Source organism: Oratosquilla oratoria, chromosome 4 (assembly GCF_046742065.1).
Source record: "Oratosquilla oratoria isolate Oo_2021 chromosome 4, ASM4674206v1, whole genome shotgun sequence".
In the NCBI taxonomy this organism is placed as follows: domain Eukaryota; kingdom Metazoa; phylum Arthropoda; class Malacostraca; order Stomatopoda; family Squillidae; genus Oratosquilla; species Oratosquilla oratoria.
Window position 1 is genome coordinate 55,734,784 of NC_134780.1, and position 18,411 is coordinate 55,753,194.

Genomic DNA, 18,411 nt, shown 5'->3' on the forward strand with positions numbered 1-18,411 from the left:
TCCTTCCTCTTCTCCTGCTCTCATCTACGGACGCAAAAGGGTCAAATTGTTTTTCAGAGCGTCATTGATACAAAAGGAGGAAATTTTCCGCTTTGATTCTTCTTCTTCTTCCTCTTCCTTCCCCTTCGCCCTCTCCTCCTCCTCCTCATACGCTCGCTTCTCCTCCCTCCCCCCCTTCTCCTCATCCTTATCTTTATTTCATTTCGTGTTTTCTGTTCTTCATCCTTCTACTCTCCTCCTCTTCCTCGTTTTCCCATACCCTCCTCCTCCCACCTTTCACCCGTTCTTCCTCGTCTTGTTCTTCCTCCTCTTCCTTCCCCTATCTTCCTCTTCCCCACGAAGCAATTTACCGAGCACACGTTTTCTTTGATAATAAAAACATTGATTGCGGAAAAAAGTTCATATCTTGTTTAAAAAAATCCATTGCAAGGAATGATAGAAAATATGGATGATTAATAAACGAACAAATGAATAAATAAATAATTAAATAAATGTAAATAAAATAAACTAGTAAATTGATAAATGAATAAATAGATAAAATGAAATTGAGAACTTAAATAGATAAATAAGAAAATATACACACAAATAAAAATTAAAAATAGATAATGATTAAATCGGTAGACAGCTAAATGAATAAACACACGATTGAGAAATAAATAAAATAAAGTACATACAATAGACCTAAATCGCAATGAAAACAAACCATTTTGTGGAAATATTTTTACAAAATTCAAATGTGACTGTCGGACGGAGTTGAAAGAAGCAGAGCTTTTCTCAACTGAAGGACATAGAATGGTAAAAGACTAAATGACGTTAACGATTACGGCTGAATTGGGAATTGATTTATGTTTATTTCTTAATAAATATCTGGTGTATAATTAAACCTACGTTCAATTCTTTAATAAATATTGTTTATTTTAACCTGGCAGATATTTTCTTCTCATATTCCAACGAATGTAATTTATTTTCTTGTCTGAATCGAAATTTGTTTTATTTATTCGTGTGTTTCTTTATTTCAGAATTTCCTAATATATTCATTGTATTTCATCAATATTTACATGAAATATATTTCTGTTTCCTTTTAGGTCTTTACAAGACAGACAACAGACAAAAGGTATACAACATCCCTGAAACAGTCGAAAAAATCAGATCATGTTGTTCAATTTAATTCATACTCGTATATCAGGATACATCCCACATGTGAACAAAATCGACTGTTAAGAAATAAAAAAAAAACATAGAAACAAGTGTTGTGTTCTAGGATGAGCAGCAAAGGAACGAACTAAAAACTTCTAGCTCGGAAAGGCGATTCTCTTTTTTACTAAAACACCTAGAAAGGTGTGAGTGCAAAGGATGGTGTTAGGAGAGAGAGAAGGTCTTGGAGCAAGTCGAGTTGTTGCTGTTGCGATCGAGGAGGCTGTTCTGCCCTCCGTTGGCAAGGGGCCGTCTTCGATCGCAACAGCAACAACTCAACTAGCTCCAAGAACTTCTCTTTCCTAGCACCGGATCGAGGATCTACAAGCTCCAAGACCTTCTTGCTCTCTTCTAACACCAGCTCGAGGACCTACGGACTCCCGTCCATCCTTTGTACTCACACCTTCCTAGGCGATATATATATTATATATATATATATTTATATATATATATATATATATGTATATATATATATATACATATATATATATATATATATATATATATATATATATATATACATATGGAAATTGGTATATTATAACACATGTGTAAAAGTTCACTATAAACCCACTATCGGAGAAAAAATGACGGAAGTACAGGGAAACTGTATATTTCGACTATCTGTAGTCCTCTTCAGCAGAATGCTTGTAAGCATTCTGCTGAAGAGGACTACAGATAGTCGAAATATACAGTTCTCCGATAGTGGGTTTATAGTGAATATATATATATATATATATATATATATATATATATATATATATATATATATATATATATATATATATAATAGAGAATCGCCTTTCAGAGCAACGAGTTTTTAGTTCTTCCTTGGTTGCTCATCCTAAAACACAACAAATTGGTGACCCCGGAGTGACCCGAACACACAGCCTTCTGATTGGCTGCCTTCCCATTGGCTATGGACCAATTGCGAGCCCTGGTGAGTGCGCGCGCTTCCGCTCGCGTTGGTGACGTCATCAGTCTCGGCTCGGTCTGCATGGGAGACGGGTGTCTCAGACGCGGTCGGTGTTGGCGGGTGGAGCCCTGCCGCTACGTTTCCTAATAAAAAATTCCTATTATATAAATTTCATTTATCCACAACATAATTTTCAAGTAAAATATCTACACTGGCAGAAACACCCCAAACTATACTAACTTCCAGTGGCGGATCCAGAAAATAATTTGGGGGGGGGGGGGCTGAACTATGTATGAGTGAGTGGAAAGCGAGCGAAGCGATCCGAATCAGCTGGGGGATTTGAAATGTGAACATTTTAAGAAGCTATTTGCAAAGGTATATTGAGGAAATGGTCAATAAATTAGATTGCAATGATAAAAAACTTTATTCACACGCACATACATGGCTCTTCCTGAAAAGTAGAATACAAGTATGGCAAAAAATAAAACTGCCACTTCAAGTTTTTCCATCCCTCTTTCCCAGCGTTGTGCTACAGCATCGTACGAGATCACCTCGACCAATCAGCATTCATTGCCATCGTGACGCCATCGTACGATGCTCTATCTAACTGAAACCGACGAAAGCCAATTGCGTTCCAACACCATGACGCTGTCATATGAATACTTACAGGTCTGGTTCGGCCTTCGGACAGTGTCAGTTAAATCCGAAATACGTTAGATATATATTAAAAGGAGGTTCGGTTAAAAAAAAAAAAAGAGCTAATAGTTCTCTGACAATGGGATGTTAAAGACAAAAATTTTGGGGGGCTTCAGCTCCCCCCCCCCCCTGGATCCGCCAGTGCTAACTTCATAATATAAGTTATGTCATTATAGTAAGAACTGAACTCAAGGAGAATATAATTCTATCCCAACATTGATAAACTTAAGCTATCCTGTATATCCCACTGGAAAATATTTACAGTTGGAATATAATTAACTTTGCAAATATTGAGAGAAGGAAAGGACATACAGCAGTATCCATGGTCTACGCTGTGAAATGACCTTCCATGGTATAATTATAACGTGAGTGCTCCTGATTAATCTGAGTGTTCCTGGCCGGTTATGTTGGTTAGGTTAGGTTAGGTTAGGTGAGGTTAGTGCTATAGTGGAGGTAGGCTGCACATTAAAGTGTAAAAAGGCCAGGTAGATCGCACGCTAAAATGTAAATGACAGGATATTATATACGAAAATAGTTCCATCCAACGATCAGTAGTAGCAACCTGAAGAGACGAAACAGGAATTACAAAGAATTACAAAGGATTACTAAGGCGGAGCATGCCGACAGGGGACCTTTTGGTCCATATCTAGGTCGGATGCGAAAAAAATAATGATAAAAAATAAATGAATAAATAAAAACTATAATAATATAAATAATAAAATTCATAATTAAATGCAAACAGTAAACCGAAGAGAACATCCAAAAATTCTGCTAAAAACTACAAGAGGAATATATTCAACCGATGGCGCTAATATTCAGGGCATAATTAGACAATAAATAATGCAACATGAAAACCTAAAGTTAGGAGAGTACATTAAAGAGGGGTCGCCAAGATCTACCGAAATCACACAACAAACATTTACATACTGTGAGGCGAACACCATTCTACATCTCTATCAGCGCGAATATTAAAAAATGTCGTTTTCTATCTTTCATTTCTGTCATAGAAAACAAAAATATTACACGACAGACATTTATATTTACCCATCTTTCAAAAGGCAGGGCGGAGTCCATTAAATCAAACTGTAAAAATCACATAATCTCACGCAAATCGTCAAGAATTTCTTGTGTAGCATCTATATATACTTAATGTTTGTTATCTCCACATAATAAGGCGTCTTCTCCCAGCTTTTCTATCAAAATGTTTACCGAAAGAAAAACATGTTCTGTATTCGTGCCGTCAGACGGAACGAGCACACACGTGCATATACAGGTATACACACACACAGAAACATACACTTCGTTCATTCACGTCACTCGCCCCTAACAAGGTCACCCTCTTTTCGAAAATCTTCCCCGAGGCTGAGCCATCCCCGCCCTGCCTGAAGGATCACATACACATAACACTTAGATCTCTGGCTCTCTCTTCAACTTCGCTCTGCCCGCCGGGCTGGGCGAGGAGGATCGAAGTCCTTTTGACGATCTTCGCGTGACGGGCTGGGAGTCTTGAGGCAAGGGTGGATGCTTAACTGTACAGGGAAGGAGAGAGGGGAGGTGGAGGCGAATATGCGGAAGTGGAGGATGACGAGAAGGAGTGAGCTTACTGACAGCCTCTAAAAGCGAGGAAGATAAGAGGAAGAAAACGAGGAAGAGAAGCAGGGGGACAAAAGAGGAAGAGAAGGGGGGAAAGAAGGTGGAATACCTGAAAGAGAGCGGGGGAGAGTGAGAGAGAGAATGAGGTAGAGATGTATTTCGTCGCCTGTAATTCACCATTGCTTCTATCCCTGAAGACATTATATCACCGATACATTTAGGATTACATTGGGTCTATGGAATCAGCTGAGAGCTGGAAATCACTCAGTAGAAGTATATTTCCAGTTTTGAGGCTGTGTGCTCCCACAGGTACGATGGATAAGGTAGGGAGAAAGATTTACTTTGGGTTTCTTGGAAAGAATGATCTATAAACACTTTTCAGGAGGAGAGTTGTAGTTGTCGTTCCCCAGAATGTCTAGTTGATCAATCTAGGGAGGGGAGTTTAATGGTGTAGTGTACATTATGTACTCTATTACATCATCTATAGTTTCTAATAGGAATCTGGATCTTTTCTTGGGAAGGTTGTGATGTTGTAAGTGCTGGGGTGGGTGAGGGGATGGACTTTGTGGCTAGGGTTGTGGTGGACTGAAGCAGGTGGGAGTTGTATAGGTTCTTGTACTCCACAATAAGAAAGGGAGTTTGGGTTTCTACTGGCATAGGTGAAGCCGGTGTAGGAGTTTATGTAGAGTTCCTGTATCATGTATGTGGTCTCTCGTGGTGTAGTTGTTTGGGTGGAGCTATTGGGAGTGAGAGGGGTGGGGAGTGGTAGTTTCACCTTTTTTTTTTTTTTTTAAGGTTTGCTGGGCTGGCATCCTCTTAGAACTCAACCCTAAATAGGATGGAACAATTTATACATGAATTCACGAGGCAGAGTCCATGTTATGCCACTGTTAGTGGTGGAACCTGGAAGATATCAGGAGAGAAGTACACCCTATGACAGACTGCCTGGGGGGAGGACATGCCTTCATAGTGCTTCCACATATGTGACCCCTGGTCTAATCATCCTGGATCCTTCTCATCTTTATTCATCTATGAAACCAATGTGTTCAGTCTCTGAGACATGAAGTTTCTTTTGTAAATTGGTACATGGCTTGAGAATGATGCAGGGACAGCTTGGTTGTGATTTGTACATTTGATTGGGTTTCAGCATTGAGGATGGGGAGTGAATGTAGTAGCAGCAGAAAAGAGATGTGCATGTGAAGAATGGTTGCCTACTGCCCTGGTCAAAAGCAATGCAGCAAGACATGGCACATCCATGGCAGAGCCAGCCGTTTCATTTACATGGTGACCATCTCTCCTTATCTCTTCACGTGAAAATAGAGAAGACGTGGAGAGATCCCTTCTCACTGCATCAATTTATATTCTATTCACAACCATTCTCCACTCACACCTACCTTGCCTTCTCCTTTCCCTACCCAACATTACCCTTTTCTCTGTATGTATATATATATATATATATATATATATATATATATATACACACACACATATATATGTTAGTATAACATCAGAATGAAATGGATGGGAATAGATTTATGCTGTTGACTTTGGCTAACTCCCTTGTAAGAGGGAAAAAGCCATTGGTATGTGTATGTATAACACCAGAATATTATCTTGTAGACAGATGAGGTTAAAGGATAATGCTTTTTCTGTTTTGTTTCACTTTTAATTCAGAATTTCCATATTTCAAGTTAATTTACGGTGACTGCAACATTTCTGTCTTCGCTTAGGACTATCTTCAGCCTGAATGGCTCGAGTTTGTGTCTCATAAATTGGTTTGTTATAATATGATTTCATTGAAAGTGATGTCCCTGATTGGCTGCACTTTTGCCAATGAAGGTTACAGGGACAGATCCTGTGCACCATTTAAACAGGAGAATTTGCAGGTCAGAAATGTGTGTGTTCATGAATGGCTTTAATTCTAAAATGTAGATGGTTTCGAGGAATACAAGTTGGTGAGGGTCTCTCTGTCTAATATTGTTACTCATTCTAAATTCTGGTAGGTAAGGGAACTTTTATGTTCAGTTTTCCAGTGGCTCCATTTTGTAGGTGGCAAATTTAAAGCCATCCATGAACACACACATTTCTGATTTGCAAATTCTCCCATCTCAAAGGTGCACAGTACCTCTTCCTAAGTAGAAGTGCTCAAGTGTGACATGTGTCTTGGTAGCGTTTCTTTGTTCTGGAAAAGAACAGAGTTCTTGAGACTGTTCTGCTGTGTCTGTTTGGTGTTAAGTTTAGTTGTTTTCACACAGTGGCCAGTTTGTGAGTCTGAGATAAGTTTTGGTATAATGTAGCAAAAGGAGTAATTAGACAAGATTCATTTTGTCCTTAATTTCATTTACTTTTATGTAAAATTGTTCTTGAATGTCAAATGCATGGAAAATGGTCCCATCCTTTCCCCTTCACTTGGTTTACAGGCGCTCATCCTACTGGGGAGATGCCAAAGTTGAAAAAGTATATAAAAAGTAACAATAAAAATAAGAATTAAAATAAAATTAATGATAACAACAATAATAATAATAATAATAGATCAATATTTACAAAATAAAAAAAAATCTATGATTAACCTTTGTCTATGGTGAAAATATATATGCCACATTTCATATACTCGTATGATACTCACAGTTGTATTAAAAACTTATCAGGAGCTTATACTTGAGGTTACCCTTGGATATCTACACATTACTGGAATTCTTGATCTGACATGGATGGTATGTATATATTATTGCCACATGTCTCAATAAAAAAATACATATGTAAATAATATTTATGAACATTTGGCACCTTAATATTCACTTTCAGACTGTTACTTCAAAGTATGGTTTCATTTTATCTTTTATTTGACCAACATCCAGAACATCTTGCCATTTAAACTCCAAACATCAGATTCAAAGATGAATACTTACAAATGCTGAAATATGACACCTTTTACAATATTTTAATATATTTATAAATGCTGGTTTGTAACCCTTTCGACATTATTGTGGTACTTACAGCAACAACGTACACTGCCATCATAAAAGAAATATAAATATAAACATCTATCGGCATTACCTTTTGGCATTAGGCGATTATCTGAAGCTCCAAAATGTAAGGACTGTCCAGCAGTTCTTTCACTGCTGACCAACTGTTATTCTTTTATAAATTAGAACTTCAAACTGATGGCATACAAAACATAATTAATCTCTAACTGTAATACACAGTTACACAAATACTACTAAGTGTCACAGTGGAGAAGACATGGATGAAAGGAGGAAGCAGAGGCATGACCAGACCGTCCTCTAGGTAACGGCCTTCCATCCTCCCATTCATCTTTCTTGTAATCATAGATCTCCACTGATTGCAAGAACTGTCGCCCATCATAACCACCTGTTGGAAAGAGAAATAAACCTAAATACAATATTTTCATGAATGTTTGAAAGCACTATCTACACAACAAAAGGCTTCTTCCCCTTTATAAGGGAAGTAGCCAGCCACCCTCCTCCCATTTGTTTTCCCTTTTACGTTAGCTCCTTATGGATGAAGGGCCATCCCTGCACCCTACCCACTGCCTGGGTCAGAGGCAATGCAGCAAGACACAGCACCTCCAGAGCAGGGCTTGCCAGTTAAAGCAGGCTTACCCCCATGGGTTCATTCACATGGTGACCCTCCTTCCATGTCAACTTGAGTAGCACAATTAAATTAATCCCACAATATGGATGTGGAAGTAAATTACAGAGTTAAGGATGCTAAACATCTAGCTGGAATGAAAAGTGTCATCAGAAATACTCATCAGTACAATCTGCAAGAATGCTTTATGAGAAAACACACATCACTGTATAAAACAAATACTAGGAAGAGTTCATGATTTTGAGATGAAGTATTTGAGAAATATGATAGGTGTTAAAAAGAATGGACTGAGTGAAATGTGAAGATAGGCTGAAAAATGGGAATGAGTAGGAGTTATCAGAGTGGATCAATGCTAAAGCAGTCTGAGCACATGGAAAGAATGAATGAGGAATAACAAGCAATGAGTATCAATTTATCTGTTGATCTTGGTCTCTCTTGCAGAAGCAAAGAGTATGAAAAGCAGAAGTGGATGGAGTGAACTTGAGAGGAAGACTGAGAATGAGATAGACAAATGGGGAGAAGGGGGCTTTGGAAGCTTATGGAATGTCTGTCAAGCAGGAAAAAGAGCATGCCAAAGATAAGAGTTAATGATGGGAGATTGTGAATGGGTGATATGATGGTATAACTAGGGGTGTGCCAATTAATCGGCATTGACAAGAATCGGCACTTTTTTGGTGAATCGGCATTGGCAAGAATCCGCATTATTTTTTAGAATGGGATTCAGCATCGGTAATATTTTGCCGATGCCAATGCTTTTAAAATAATAGCACAAGTCAGAGTAAATGTTTGAGCAAATTATCATAATTCTTAATTTTATTTTTGTATTTCTTGTATAAAATTAAACTAAAAACATATACATTTTTTTTTAAACAGCAAAGTTTCTACAACAGAAATTAAGTGAGAGTAATATGGGAGTAAATTGTCTGCGTATCCATGGACTCTGTCGATTTTACTCACTTATAAGTGCAAAAATTGGGCAGACGGATTTACTCCCACATTCTCCTCAGCAATTTATGGCCAAATGAATCGTTTATAAAGAATTTTTTATATATTTTGACAAGTAAATATATAATAATACATTTTTATGCATTTAGGCTTAATAGTTCTCTGTTATTTAAAAGTAAAATTTTTGTAAGTAGATTTAAGAGGCTTAAAAATTGTTAAATTAAAAACATCTGGCATCTTTATATAAATAATATCACATGTATTTTATTATTGTTTTTTAAGTTTATATTAAGGTTTGTTTTGTCTAATAGGAAGCTGTTGCTGTTCGTCAACAATATAATAAAAAGTATTATTTAAATTATTTGTTTTATCCATTTATGTATTGTTTTAGTGATTATGTACTACTGACTTATAGAATAAAGTCACTAAAGTCCTTAGTGAAGCTGGTTTAAAAGTATTTGTACATACATACATATACTGTATATACCAAGGCTTTTTCCCCCTTACAAGGGAGGTAGCCAAAAAGGACATACATACATACATATACCAAGGCTTTTTTCCCCCTTACCAGGGAGGTAGCCAAAAAGGACAAGGCACAAAAACATTCCCACCCATTCCATCCCCGAAAACACTCCACACCCCTCCACCCTCCCTCCCATCTTAGCACCTCCTAGATGACGGGTCATCCCTGCACCCTGTCCACTGCCCTGGGTCAGAAGCAGTGTCGCAGGACACAGCACATCCACAGCAAGGCCGCTTCATTAAATCGGCGACCCCCCCTCTCCGTCCCCCCATGTAAAGGAGAGGACGGGGAGAAATCCCTTCCGGCTGCGTCAAAAATTTTGCTCGCACACACTACCTCACCCCCCATTCCCCCGTCCAATCCACCTCATGCATCACAACATTTTCCATATACAACCATTCTCCATTCACCCCTGTCTTCTGTCCTCTCCCGTCCTTTCCCAACAGACATTCCCCTTTTCCACAAAGCCCCCTTCACCCCATCCATCTATCTCATCCTAGGAAGTCCCCTCATGTTCACTCCCTCCACATCTGCCTTCCATACCTCCTTTACTAGTCTTTCTTCACTCATTCTTTCCATGTGTCCAAACCATCCTAATACTCTTTCATCCACCCTATCTCCCAGCTCCCTTTCCACCCGTTCTCCTCACTTCATCATTTCTCACTCTATCTAGCCTAGTAACCCCCATCATACTTCTCAGACATTTCATCTCAAACATATTCAAGTTCCTTCTCTCTTCCTCTCTTATGTTCCATGCTTCTGCTCCATACAGTGCTGTTGGCACAATCACTCCTTCATACAGTCTCCTCTTAGCATCCATTCCCAGATTCCTATTCCTCATTACACTTTTTAAACCACCAAGGCATTTGCTCACTTCTCTCAATCTACATTCTACCTCCACCTTCACTCCAACTTTTCCTGCCACATTTGCACCCAAATATCTAAAACTATCCACTTCCTCCAGTTGCTCTCCCTTAATGCTCACTTCCAGATTACTGCCACTTTCACCCCTTGTACATCTCATCACCTTACTTTTACCCACATTTATCTTCAGCTTTCTTCTATCACACACTCTCCCAAACTCTGTCACCAGCTTCCTCAATCCCTCCTCCGATCCTGCCACAAGCGCAGTGTCATCCGCAAACAACAGCTGGCTCACCTCCCACTTTTCTCCATTTTCCTTAACCATCTCCAATCCCTGACCCACTACCCTTGCATTCACCTCTCGCACCACCCCATCCATGTATAAGTTGAACAGCCAGGGTGACATAACGCATCCCTGACGAAGTCCCACCTTTACCTCAAACCACTCACTCTCTCCATTTCTAATCCTGACACAAGCTCTACTACTCTCATATAAACTCTTGACAGCTCCCAGAAGCTTTCCTTCTATCCCATATATCTGCATAACCTCCCACAGTGCCTTTCTGTCTACCCTGTCGTAAGCCTTTTCCAGATCCATAAAGGCCCAGAAAACATCCTTCCCCTTACCTATAGCTTTCTCACATATCTCTCTTACCACAAAGATCTGATCTACACAACCTCTACCTGTCCTAAACCCACACTGTTCCTCACCAATTACTCCCTCTCTTCCTTTCCTAAACCTCTCAATCAAGATCCTCCCATAAGCCTTCCCAACTACACTTAACAAGCTAATCCCTCTGAAACTACTACATTCACATTTGTCCCCCTTTCCCTTGTAAAGTGGAACTATACACGCACTCCTCCAGTCCTCCGGCACTCTACCTTCTCTCCAGCAAACATTAAATAACCTCACCAGCCAGTCCACCATCACTATACCTCCTTTTTTAAGACATTCTGCATGGCATCCATCCAGACCAGGTGCCTTACCTGCTTTCATCATCTTAAATGCTGCCTTCACTTCATCCTTCCTTATTTCTCCTCCATTTTCCTCACTCATCACTCTCATTTTCTTAACATTTCCCACTGCAGCTATCTTTCCCTCCCTATCCTCCTTCACATTAAGCAACTCCCTAAAATATTCTGCCCATCTTCCCCTTACTGCCTTCTCCTCCATTATCATCTCTCCATCTACACCTTTTACCTTTTCTTCTCTACTTGACTCGCCTCCTCTTCCTCTCTTAATTTCTTTCCAAAACATCTTTTTATTACTTTCAAAATTTTCTGTTATACTCTTACCCCATTTTACATCTGCTCTCCTTTTTGCAACCTTTACCTTTTTCTTTACTTCTCTTTTCTTTTCCCTGTACGTCTCATATGACTCCCTCGTCCTACTTTGTAACCAATCTGTGAAAGCTCGCTTCTTCTCTTCTACAACCTTCTTCATTTCCTCATCCCACCATTCACTACCCTTTCTTCTATTTCCTCCTGACCTTCTTGTTCCACACACCATCCTTGCACACTTTGTGACTCCCTCCTTGAACCATCCCCATTCCTCCTCCACACCTACCTCTACTCTATCCTTCACTCCCTCCCACTCCTCCTTCAGCTTCCTCTTGTACTCCTTCTCCTTTTCCTCTTCGTTTAGAGAGTTCACTCTAAGCACCTCCCTACCTTTTGTCCCTTTCCTCTTCCTCCATCTGTCCTCCACGCTCAACTTACCTTCCACCAAAAAGTGATCTGATATTCCCCCACCCTCTCCCCTTAGCACATGTACATCCTTAACTCTTCCTATCATAATCCTATTTACCACTACATAGTCCATTAAAGCTCTATCTACCACCTTTCCCTCCATCACCCTCTCCCATGTGTACTTATGCTTGACTTTCTTCCGAAACACTGTATTTGCTATCACCAACTCTCTAGACACATTTCCACCATCAACTCTCCACTACGATTCTTTCCTGGAACTCCACATTTCCCAACCACTCCATCAATTGGTTCCTTTCCTACCCTAGCATTAAGGTCTCCCAGTACTATTACATTTACACTTCTCCCTAAACCCTCTATGCACTTATTTAAATCTATCCAAAGGCCTCCCTTTCTTCTACATTCTTCTCACTGCCAGGCCCATATGCACTTACAAAAACCCACATCTCCTTTCCCAGTTTCACCTTCATCCACATTATCCTTGAGGAAACCTCCTTCCACTCCACTACCCGTTTACCTATCTCTTCACTTACTAGTATAGCCACCCCTTCCCTCCCTCGCCCTCTCTTCACTCCTGATAACCTCCCACTTACACTCCCAAACTTACAATCGCCCTTCCCTTTCAGCTTAGTTTCACTCAAAGCCAACACATCCATCTTTCTTCTCACAAACATACTACCTATCTCTTCCCTCTTACTCTCATCTGTACCACATCCACGCACATTAAAAGACCCAAACCTTAGGGTGCTGGACCGAGGCCCTCCAGCCCCTCTTATGCCTCTGCCTTTTCTTCTAGGAATGTGCCCTGTAGGGCTACAAGGAGAGGGATGCCTAGTCCCAATCCCCATCCCTTTTTTCTCGCCTCTTACGATCCAAGTGGGAATACTTGGTGGCAGTATTCTTTTCCCCCACCACAGGGAATTCCCCCACCATAGAAAAAGAAAATATTCAGAGAAATGGTACAGTATAGCAACAAGGGTTGGGGGACAGCATAACGGAGGGACAGTCGTAGTATAAAAGCGTCATCATTTTTCTATGAACAGAGTTTTCCTCTATCATAGATAAAATGATGTGTGGCTCTGGTCCGTAGGGGCGCCCCATATAGACCCTAAAGTATCGACTGCATGCTACTTTGCCACAGTAACAAGCAGCCAATACCCCAGACAGGAAAAGGCATAAAATCATTCCCACCCATTTCATCCCTGAATACACTCCACACCCCTCAACCCTCCCTCTCATCTTAGCACCTCCTGGATGACGGGTCACCCCTGCACCTTGTCCACTGCCCTGGGTCAGAAGCAGTGTCGCAAGACACAGTACATCCACAGCAAGGCCGCTTCATTAAATCGGCGACCCCCCCCTCTCCATCCCCCCCATGCATAATTTTGCTCACACATACTACCTCACCCCCCATCATTCCATCTCATGCATCACAACATTTTCCATATACAACCATTCTCCATTCACCCCTGTCTTCTGTCCTCTCCCGTCCTTCCTCAACAGACATTCCCCTCTTCCCCAAAGCCCCCTTCACCCCATCCATCCACCTCATCCTAGGACGTCCCCTCATGTTCACATTCCCTCCACATCTGCCTTCCATACCTCTTTTACTAGTCTTTCTTCACTCATTCTTTCCATGTGTCCAAACCATCCTAATACTCTTTCATCAACCCTATCTCCCAACTCCCTTTCCACCCCTGTTCTCCTCTTCACCTCCTCATTTCTCATTCTATCTAGTATTTGTAAATAAGATTTTTTTATGGAAACAAGTACATAATAAAAAGTAGATACATAATAAAAGTTGAAAAGTAGCCCAATCTGTCGTGTATAAATCTACATAGACTATAAAGCAAGTACAAATCATAGTTCAATTACTTTATATCAAAATTTATATACTGAATTATATAAAGTGGAATCAGCAACTAAGAGTGAATAGGAATCGGCATTGGTATTGGCATCAGCAATTAATGGTAATGGAATCAGCATTGGCATCACCAAAAAATAGAATCAGCACACCCCTAGGCATAGCCCAAAAGGATGAATGGATGAGTGATGGTCACCACACAGTGGTGGGAATAAACCAGGTCCAGCTGTCTGCCCTCCTGCAGAAAATATGTGCCTTGCTCCATTACCTTTGACTCATGCAGCAGGCTGTTCACTTTATCAAAGCTTACACCCACATCATGCACAATTCAAACCCATTCAACTGCCCTCCTTACTTCCACCTTTGTAGATTGGTAACATGTCAGCCCTTTTCCAAACATGTGGGCACTACTTCCTTCTTTTAATGAACATGAAATGAGACTGTGAGTCTCATCTGCCAGTTGTTCCCTATATTCTTCAAGTATCCAGTTTGAGATTGAATCAGGTCATGAATCTTTTCTCATATCCAGCAACCCCAAAAGACTGAGCATTTCACCATTTACATTTTCTATACCTAAATTATTCTTCATCTTGCCTTCCTCTCAAAAACTGCTTTTTGTGAAGTGTGTGTGTGTGTGTGTGTATTTATTTAGCTAGTTGCAGTTACCGAATTGTATTTTACAGGACGAGAGCTATGCTCATAGTAACCTGTTTTCGTATCTCTCCACATCCAGTTTATTCTTGAAATTGTGTATAGTTTTGGCATTCACTGTTTCTCCGTTTAGTTTGTTCCAGACATCAATGACTCTATGTGGGAAGCTATTCTTTTTCAGGTCTCTTTTGTAACTGTCCTTCTTTAGCTTCTTTTCGTGTCCTCTTGTTTCTCTTCTGTCCCACTTTAATAAGTCGTCTCTATCGAGAATTTCCATCCCTTTCATAATTCTGTAAATGGTCAACAGTGTTGATAGATGTAATTTCTTCAATCTTTGTTCATATGTCAAATTTGATAGTGTAGGTGCCATTTTTGTCACTGCTCTTTGGATTCTTTCTAATTTTCTTATGTTTTTTTTGTGCTATGTATGTATATATATACTATTTTCTTTACCATTTCTTCATCCATGTAGTCAAAGGCCACTTTCATTGATCTTAATAAGTTAAAAGTCTCTCCAAATAATTCATTGACATGTTTATCAGGTGTCAAGTCACTTGAGATGATCACTCCCAGGTCCCTTTCTGAATAGACTTTTTTGACTTCCTTGTTTCCAATTTTGTATTGACCCGATATTCTATTTTTGCTTTTTCCAAATTCCTTTATGCTACATTTCTTAATGTTGAGGTTCATCTCACATCTCTGACTCCATTCCCATATTTTGTCTAGGTCTTCATGTAGCGATCTGCAATCTTTTTCTGTTCTTACTCTCTTGAGTAATTTGGCATCGTCAGCAAAGAAGTTCATGTAACAATTTACTCCCTCATCCATATCATTTATATATATGGCAAACATTAAAGGAGCCAATACAGAGCCTTGCGGGATCCCACTCTTCACATCTTCCCAGTTTGAATGTTTGCCTCTAAGTACCACTCATTTTTCTCCCAATTAAGATATCCTTCATCCATTCCAGTAGCTTACCTTGTATTCCTCCTATTACTTCAATTTTTTTTTTTTTTCTTTTTTATGTGGTACTTTGTCAAATGCCTTCTGCAAGTCCAAGAAGGTGCAATCTGCCCAGCCATCTCTTTCTTGTATTATCTCAATTAATCTCGAGTAAAAGCATATTAAGTTTGTGGTACATGATCTTCAATTTCTAAAGCCAAATTGCTTAGGGTTTACTATTTTATTTTCTTCCAAGTGTTTGGTCCACTTGTTTCTGATGACTTTTTTGCATATTTTTGCTACTGTGCTTGTAAGGGATACTGGTCTGAAGTTTGTAGGATCTTCTTTGTTTCCTCCTTTATATATTGGTACTATGCATCTTTCCAATCTGTGGTACCTTTCCTTCTTTGAGTGAGAAATTTATTATCTTGTATAATTTGTCTGTCAGTTCGTCTATGCACTCTTTCAGTATCCGATTTGCAATTCCATCTGGTCCATGCGATTTCCTAACATTTAGGTTTTTTATTTGGTCTCTTATTTCTTTAATTTTGGGGGATCTTTCTTGATGTTCATCTTCCCAAAATTGTGAGCTCTCAATTGTAAAAACAGACCTGAAATGTCTGATCATAACTTCTGCCATTTCTGTGTCATCTATTTATTCTTCATCTCCTTCATGCAGTTTTACTATTTCATGTTTATCCTTTAGTTTTTCATTTATATATCTGTAAAAGAGTTTAGGTTGATCCTTACATTTGTCTATGATATTTTTCATAATTTCTTTTTTCTTTCCTGCATATATTCACATATTCGTTCCTAAGTTTTATATATGCTTGCCATTTGGATGTTTTTGTTTTTTTCAGGGTTTGTCTCTTCTGTCTTTAGCCTCACTGCACCTTTTGTTATACCAACACTTTATATAAATCTCTTTTTGTTTCTTCTTTGGTACATATTTATCAATTCCTTCCTTGTGCTTTTCTTTGAATATGTTCCATTTGTCTTCCATCATTGTTTCCTTTTTGGAGAATTTATCCCAGTTTGCATTTTGGAAAATTTTTCTTAGTTTTACAAAATCCGTTTTGTTGTACATTAATCTTCCTTCTCTATGTTTATCATTCCTACCTACATTGTTTTGTTCTATTAATTCAAACTCTTAGTATATGGTCACTCCTTCCAATTGGTGTTTTATACTCCATTTTGTTCACAATATCTGGTTCAGAAGTTAATAAGTCTAGTTTCAACGGTTCCTCATTGTTTCTATATCTAGTATTTTCCTTAACCCATTGTGTTAAGGTGTATTCAATGGTCATATCCAGTAGAATGTTGCTCCAAAGTTCTTCTCCCCCTTTTACTATCATTTCTTCCCAGATTATATCCTTTGCATTAAAATCACCCATGATTACTATGTTACCACCCTCTTTCAGTAACTCATTTAGCACATTCATTGTGTCTTCCAGTAATTTAGAATGATCGCTATCAGACCAAGCCTGTGTTTTTGGTGGTACATACACTGCTACAAATTTTCTGCTTTTCATCTTTTTGTTTACAATTTTGATCATAATTAATTCTACATTGCCTTTGCCTTCATTAATCTTTGTCACATTTAGACCCTTTTTGGTTAATATCATGACACCTCCTCCCAGCTTGTCTGTTCTATTTTTTTGCCCAGTGGTTGTATAGGCCATGTCCCACTATACTTGTTGATAGAGGTCCTTTCAGTTTTGTCTCTACAATTCCCATAATGTCAGGTTTCTCTATTTCTAGATAGTCATTTAGTTTATTAATTCCAGAGATCATGCCATCGATATTTGTGTATGCCACTTTTAATTTCATATTTTTTTCTTTTTTTGTTTAAGTTTCCATATTTTTTTTTAATGTACCATTTTTTCAGTCTCAAGTCCAGCACTCTCCAAAAAAAAATCATTTTTTTCTGTCTCTGTTCTTTTTTATTTACCTAGTTTTACCATTTCCTCATCCAAGTAATTAGAAGCAACCCTTATTGATCTTAGTAAATTGTAGGTTTCTCCGACTATTTTGTTTATCTACTGTACTTGTTTGAGGACATCTCTTTAGTGATAATTACTTATACCGTATTTTCCGGCGTATAGTGCGCGACTTTTTTCCGTTGGAAGGGCCTAAAAATGGGGGGTGCGCGTTATCCGGTGGTGCGCATTATCTACGGCCTACGATAAAAATTCTGCGGCTGTGTGTGTAATTTTTTTCACAACAACGTGACGATGTTGGCCGTCACAAAGTCGGGACGGCACACTTCTCCGTGACGTTCCGTGAGAACAAGAAGAACAGCCATGGTAACATGAAAGAATACGCCAGCATGGGCTATATAAATATTTGGTATAGGTAGGTATCTATCGAATCTTATTTTTCATGTTTAAATAGGCCTAAACACCATGAAACATGATCAATATTCATGATATTTGCCCATGTTCACAGCATCCTAGTTTGAATTTTTATGTTGGCTTTGTTGCTTCACTTTAGGTATGGTACAAATTCCGTTGCGGCCGTTCATAAACTCGTGTCAAACACCTGACTACAACACCCTCTTTCGGGAGTTATATTAACTAAACATCACCTCGATGAGAGGCTGTCCTATTTCACCACTGTCATTGTAGGTTCAAAGCTAAAACAAAACAGTCTGTAGTTTGTTTCAGTATTAAATAAAAAATGGTAAAGACGAATTACTTCCTCAAGATATAACATGAAAATTTTCTGTAAAAATCCCGAAATTTTTCTGTATATTTTACTTCCAATAAACTTTTTTTAGATCATATTTCCTACAAACTATTTAAGCTACAAAGTAATAAGGGACCAACGCACAACATGAGTCATATACCGGTACATGTAGTTCCGACTTTTTCTTAGTTGTGTGCTGATTGATGCCTAAACTGA

At 38.9% G+C, this 18,411-nt stretch overlaps 1 protein-coding gene across 8 annotated transcripts in view; it reads right to left on the reverse strand.

Annotated features, from left to right (window-relative positions):
• Positions 1–2,515: 2,515 nt before the first annotated feature.
• Positions 2,516–18,411, reverse strand: part of Keap1 (kelch like ECH associated protein 1) — a 96,946-nt gene continuing 81,050 nt past the window's right edge. For all 8 annotated transcript variants that reach the window (XM_076184171.1, XM_076184174.1, XM_076184175.1 and 5 more), the window contains one exon: positions 2,516–7,771. In XM_076184171.1, the coding sequence (XP_076040286.1) occupies positions 7,620–7,771 (152 nt within the window). In that variant the 3' untranslated portion in view covers positions 2,516–7,619. The remainder of the gene's footprint in view (positions 7,772–18,411) is intronic.